General features: G+C 38.9%; 1 protein-coding gene across 1 annotated transcript; it reads right to left on the reverse strand.

The window, feature by feature from the left end:
• Window positions 1–4,359: 4,359 nt before the first annotated feature.
• LOC139716487 (uncharacterized) lies at window positions 4,360–5,931 on the reverse strand. Its single transcript, XM_071628029.1, has one exon. The coding sequence runs from the start codon at window positions 5,929–5,931 to the stop codon at window positions 4,360–4,362; it is 1,572 nt and encodes a 523-aa protein (XP_071484130.1).
• Between the last annotated feature and the right edge of the window lie 1,145 nt (window positions 5,932–7,076).

Below are 7,076 nucleotides of genomic sequence, written 5' to 3' on the forward strand. Positions count from 1 at the left end.
GACAGCAAATAATGTGCTCTAATGTTGATTGTATTCATCTCAGGAGATATATTGCCTCATCAAATATATCAAGTAGCAGATCATGCTCCTACTTGTAATGTGAAAAACTCTTCTACCAGTTATGTAGCAGTCTGGTATGATGTGAATGTAAATCTTAAAATCAGTGATGGGGAACCTCCCCCCCCCCCCCCCCCCCACCCCCCTAACCTGCTGGTAGAATTTGAGCTTTATTGTAAAGATTCAATAATGTAGCCGTTAGAGCATTCTCTAGATTTCTTCTTCTTATGTACAATGTAGCAATATGTCGATTCTGTGGACAACATGGTCATATTTGCATTAGTCTTTGTATCCATTGCTCTTCTTTCTAGATGGTGGAAACTTTTAGTTGTATTCCTAGATGTGGATATACCAGTACTATATGCATTAAAACTGTCAGTGTATTCCTTAGTAGCAGGCTGAACAATCATGCGGTAGTATTCGTTTTAAAAAAGAAAAAAAATGTAAGTAGGCTAATTCAGTGGTTAATTTCCTTTTGTACATCAGGAACATTTTTGCTTGTTTTTATCATTCATGTGTACAAATTTTAGTGTAAAAATACACAAACTCCTCAAAGGAATTGCGTTGTTGTGTTGTCCTTTTATTTGTGTGATACAAATTTTGCAAAGCCTGTGTCTTATCTACATACTTGTCTGATCAATATATTCAAATTGATTTTGATAGATAGGTGAAAGTGTTGATACAGTTTCGGTTGAGATGGGGCTTCTGCAGGTTTCCAACTTCTTTTGGTGGTAATTGTTTGAGATAATGAGAAACCTCTTAGGAATATGAAAGAGCATATAAAATTCAAATAGGGATTCTAAGTTTATTTGATTAAAATTGGCTTTGGTCTGAGATATCCAAAACAAAGTGATCCTGATAAAAGGTGACTCTCACCTTTTGTTAGGAACACTGTCTTTACTTTGTTTGTGGATATCTCAGCCATTTCATGAAGTAAATATTATATTCCTCTTTGTTTGCTCTTTAATATTTCATAAAGTGGTTTCTTTAAAGCATCCCACAAAAAAATGGGAAAAGCTAATTCCTCACCTCAACCAATACGATACAATCCCTCTATAAAAATCAAATTAACAAGTAAAGTGGTCAAGATGTCATAAAATGGAAAATCATAAAATACAGTGATCTGTATGTTCAGCACTAATTCATTCGATTTGTTCACAAAATTTCAACCATTTTCATTTTTCCAGAAAGGAAAATTTTCTTCAGATTTGTGGTATAAAAAGTTTTTTGTGTGTGCCCTCTGTGGACAAGTTCTGTCAAATCCCAAATATTTTACAAAAATTGAAGAAGGTGAAATTTTATGTATAAAACAAGTGAAGAGGTGCTCAACACCTAGATCACACAGAGTTACTAATTTGTCTCTAATAGTCTATTGTAAACACAGTTTACAATAGATACATTTTGTATGGGTCCATTTTAAACCCAAATTTGCACTGATCTCACAATCACAGACACTAAAACTTTTTTCCCATGCAATCTCACAAAAACACCATGAAATTGACTATAATGAATTAACCCTCTTTTGTTTTCTTTTTTTGTGTGTGACAACAATGCCTTAATTCTTACAAAGTGATTAGGCCGTGGATGAATAGATGTGTAGAAAGAGTGATAAAGAAAAGAGAAAGAAAATACTGGGTGATAGGTGGATGGTTGCTGAAGAGGCACATGGATTGATAGAAGGATGGATGGATAAATAGACAATAAGTAAGATGAATAATGGCCACACTAAATGGTATAACATTGGGAAAGCTCTTTTTCTATTAAATATGTTTATTATTCAGATAATATGACAGAAAAGCAGAAATAACACTGCATTGCCTGACAAGATGATTTACAAGCATTTAAATGATATCTAAGCCAGGGCCTGTTTCATTATAGAACTGACTGATTTGGATGAATCAGGATAAAAAGTCCTACCTACAGTCCAGATAGGTAGATACTAGGTAGGTGGATAGATACGTAGATAAACACGAGTTTACATAGATGATAGATAGATAGGTAGATAGATAGATAGATAGATAGATAGGTAGATAGACAGATAGATAGGTAGGTAGAGAGATAGATACATAGATTGATAGATAGGTAGGTAGATAGATAGATACAATTGTAGACACAATGAGAGAGGGAGAGATAGGTAAAGATAGAGTGGAAAATGGATCATATACAAAGAGAAGAAATTAGTGTGGAAACATGTAACATGTTCCATGGTTTATGTTTTTTTTTCTCTCTCTCCTGTCATCATTACATTTTTGAATCAGCAATCAATAACGCCTGTAACTTTTTATTATTATTATTTATTATTATTATTATTGTTATTATTATTATTATTATTATTATTATTATCATTATTATTATTATTATTATTATTATTATTATTATTATTATTATCATTATTATTATTATTATTATTATGCACATGCATCCTACCGCTATGACACACACTGTTGCAGCTGTTACCAAGTTCTACTGTTAAAGAATCTTCAAGGTTGAAGGTACATGGAGCTCCATGGTTGAACTGAAGAAAATTAGGAAGTGAAAAACACAGCTGTGCTACTGCTGCCCTCAACGACTTATCTGCCGGGAAAGACCACTGACACACAGATCGAGTTCAATCTGCACATTATACGTGTATGCACAGCGCTAGCGCAGCATGAGCACACAGTTGCAGAATGTTATTGCAGAATGCGCATGCACGTGTTCGCCAGATACAGATGGAAGAAATATATCAACTGACGAATTACCATTTTGATATTTAGGCTACTGTCTCAGGGTAAGTTTGTCGTTTTGCTATGTCTTCAGCCAATGCTGTCACAAAGTCATGTAATGTATGACATTCGGCATTATCGTGAAATTTGTCACCAGTGACAAATTTCCACAGCAGGACAATTTCGCCTTTGACAGCTCGCGTGTTCTGCGAGAGAGTGACTCGCACAATCGTAGTTAATCGCTGGAGGTCGCTGCGATCCACGATTGTGTGTTTCCCCGGTTCTTTTCGCTATTCCGTCACTCGCGCGATCTCATAATATATATATTTCTGTTCAAATGAAGTTTGAAAGAGTTAATGAATATTAAGTCAATATGGAAAATTAAATTGTATAAAGATATGGATTATATAACGTGCCAATATAGTCAATATTATGACTGATTGCCATCAAACACGATTTTATAGCAACACCAAGTACACTAGTACTGCAACTGCGCTCCGTCGATTGACTAGACTCCCTTTTTCCAGAGCTTATCAAGCGCCTAGCTAACCACTGATTATTCGTTAGCTCTTGTTTTCGTCGGGATGCATTTTTACAGGGAGGTGTGCCGGAAAATAAATACCCCGATCCCACCTCCCTGCTTTTCACTTGCACCTGTTCAAAAATTCTTTCTTACACCCACCTGCGTCCACCTAACTAACTGATCATAACAACAACTGCGGAGAACAACACTTGACGATTGTTTGAGGATGACTGTAAATGTTGTAAATGTACAGTGGTGGAAAAAGAAGTTTCTTTCGACGTTTTCTACTAAATAAGTCGTGGATTGTGACGTGATCCGTCTACGCTGAACTGGGTAGCATAATAACAGTGGTGGATTGCACTGCCGAGATGTCAACATTAACCAAGCTGTGGTTTTTCGCTATTTACCGCTGTGTGGCTAGTCCGATATATTGTAATTGATGTAAGCGAACGTGAAACATCGGGCCCATAACAACCAAGACCAGGTAAGCTCAAAGATTATTTATATTCCTTTTGCCGAGGTTTTGCCGATCCCTTTTTTGCTAGTAATATTTTGTTTTATGCAGAAAATAAACCTAAACAGGTATGCAGCCTTGTATACGATCAGACACTACAATTACAAACAAAAGCAAACTGTTGTATTGATTCTAATTGTTATTTCCCATAATAAATTTACATGCGTATGATGCAACGGCTACTAGATGCAACGTCTTTGTGAACAGAATTAAGATATATATATATATATATATAGACCTATATATATATATATATATATTTTTTTTTTATTCAGTATCCCTGATTTGCCATTTTATTTATATTGAGATGTAAAACCTACCGTATGTTTACGAGAAATTTGATGAAACTTACCGGCATACCGCATTCTCTCTTCAAATGTGCGTCGATCCTTTTCTAAAATTTATGGAGAGTAATCAGGACTTCTCCTTTGAAGGCCGGATATTCACATAATCAATACAGAAGGAGTAGTAGACGAACAGATAAATGCGTAGGTTCCTTGTAAATTTGACACTTGCTACGTAGTTTGCTGTTTCCGTGATCCAAGTGAACGAGTTAAGCCCTATTGGAAATCGCTGTCGGATGACGACCAATTTAGCACAAAGTTGGATTTTGAGTATGGATTGATCTTTTTCTCCGACGTTGTGCTTCCTTTTTTAGCGTGAATTGCCAAGTATCCCTCGGGATGGCGAAGTCTACTAGAACTGGCGCTAGATGTGCGCATTTTTTTGCCTTTACCCTTGCTATTGTTTTCTCCGTTTTTTCCTTTCACTGTCCAGGTGGTAGAGCTTGAGGCAGGCGGAGAGTGGACCCTTTTAGCTACTGGGTCGGATGCTAGCGTAGGGGCAACATTTCGTGTGTGAGCTGTAGGCCTGGAAGTTGATGGGCCAGCTTCATCTGAACTGACTGACGGCAGCGAATGCGAGGTAGATTTAACCGTCACATCAGACTGGACAGAAGTATCGACAGGATTGCCGTCTTCTTCGCGCATCACCTTCTCTCCTTCCGTGACATGCCAACTATCAAAAAGCGGCACCCTCATCTCCAAGTCTGGCTTTCGACGCAGAGAGTAATGTTCACGCACGAGATTGAAGAAGGCGGATATGACGTCGTTGCGATTCACCACAACCCTGTTCCGCCATATAACTTCACACAGATGGCTTTCAAATGTGGTTATTTTGCAACCATTGATGCGCCGAAAGTGGTCTTTTGAAATTTTCCACGAGCCTTCTATTGTGTTTGTATGGACCACTTTTTCCGCGCCGGTAGAAGTATTCCTGTACCGCTGAACGAAAGTATGCTTATGCTCAACTGTGAAGTGATGGTAACCTCGACTGTTAAGGCTGCTATACGCTTGCCACCCATCGGAGTAGATAGTGGAGCCCTTCTCTACATGTCTCTCGATGAGTGGTATGAGGGTGGTTTCATCCCTTCTCTCGACAGGATATAAAATCAAGCGATTGGATGAGCGCTCCACCATTCCAAATATCCATATCTTCAAACCGCGAGGGTCTCCACGATGGTACTTCGTTCGCCTGCCGAACAGACTTTCGTCTATTTCTATTTCTCCCCGTAGCTTCTCCTCCTCCCCGTAGTACAAATCGTGGACAAACTTCCTGCAGTGATCCCTTAGGAAATTCACCCAGTCCACTGCCGATTTTTTATAGTCCATGCCGGACTGTATGGCGCATCGATGAAGTGACGATCCCAGAAGCCATTCACGAACAAACACCAGCAATTCCCGAACGTCGAAATGAACTCCTTCAAAAATCGAAAATTTGTGAGAGCTGTAGTTTGTCTCATGCTTCCATGTAGCAGATCCCCTACACCTCCAAATTTTCCCGCCCTTTCTGCTCTTGGCGCTCACCACTTTGCAAGGTTTCCCACACTTTTCGCAGAAGAAATTTGCCGCAATGAGGCCGTTCTGCTCCAACCACTTGTACAAGACAGCATCCTCTTGCGATAACAAAAAATGAAAAGAAAATGGATTCCGAAAATGGCCGAAATGCAGAGTGTCGACGCTCTCCACCTTGGTCTTCCAAGACATGATGAATACCGCGTGTTCTCCAAACGGATGCGCGAGTACGAATGGCAGCAGTCGCTTTCCAGCTACGTGGCTCAGTGGTGGCGTCATTTGCAGACCGCACCCTAATTCAAATCATTGGCATTCATGAATATAAAATAGACATTATAAAAAAGACACGTTTCTTACCTTAGAAGACCGTACCTACTAATATTTGGCGTCATATCCGTATGAACCCTGATTGGATGCGCGAGTACGAATGGCATCAGTCCCTTTCCAGCTACGTGGCGCAGTGGGGCGTCATCTGCAGACCGCACCCTTATTCTAATCATTGACATTCATGAATATGAAATGAAAATTAAAGAAAAAAGAGCCGTTTCTTACCTGAAAAGACCAGAACACCTAGTAATATTTGACGTCACCGTTTAAAAACTCATATCGTCTAGTTGAAACGTTCCATGCGTATAATTTGTACGCTCTTCCATTTTCAAAGAGTCTAAATAAAGCTCTGAAATGACATGTGGCTGCTCGATCCCTGCAGAGTCCAAGCAGGTCTGCCCACTCCATAAATACTTCGGGATTTAGTCCATTCACAAAGACGAAGGCTGCCACCAAGCACCGCTGCCAGTGTGTAATATTTTTTGTCCAGAAGTAACGTCTAATTTTCCGTGGCCATCGGCTCGCATTACCAATGATATCCTGAATGTCACTCCACAGAATGTAGATGTCCCGGTTTCTTGATGTCATTGTAATTTACCCGGTTACTCGACAGACACTTGCCAACAAATGCCCAACGTTTTGAAAGATGGAAAGACGTTCGTATTAGCTCTTCGAAGGGAGTCGCAGAAAGCATTTGAATTGCACTCCAGCGCACCTCTGAATTATATTTATGAATAATTAATTATGCGAAGAACGTCAAGCATGTTGAGAACTTCACCACATGATCCCTTGAATATTTGTTATTAAGGCAAAGTGACTCTATATACGGTGTATATACTTACGGAATTTGTCACCACCACTTTCATACTAAATAAATCGTTGTTAATCTGTTCATTCCATCAATCCCACTTGTCTCCTCTCTTCAGTACATGTACTAGTCTGTACTATCAGATACTAGTAGTTATGCTATCCAACATAGATCACATCACACTCTACGATTTATTTAGTGTATGCTGCTCAAGGAAACTCTCTATATACTGATCGTGGAATTTGTCACCACTACTTTCCTACTAAATAAAGCGTAATTAACCTGTTTC

Source organism: Diadema antillarum, unplaced genomic scaffold (assembly GCF_040938485.1).
Source record: "Diadema antillarum isolate AM-2024a unplaced genomic scaffold, OU_Dant_1.0 scf00000066, whole genome shotgun sequence".
NCBI classification, from domain to species: Eukaryota; Metazoa; Echinodermata; class Echinoidea; order Diadematoida; family Diadematidae; genus Diadema; species Diadema antillarum.

Coding starts and splice junctions, on each gene's coding strand:
- LOC139716487 (XM_071628029.1), bottom strand. CDS start 5,931: ATGACGCCACCACTGAGCCACGTAGCTGGAAAGCGACTGCTGCCATTC.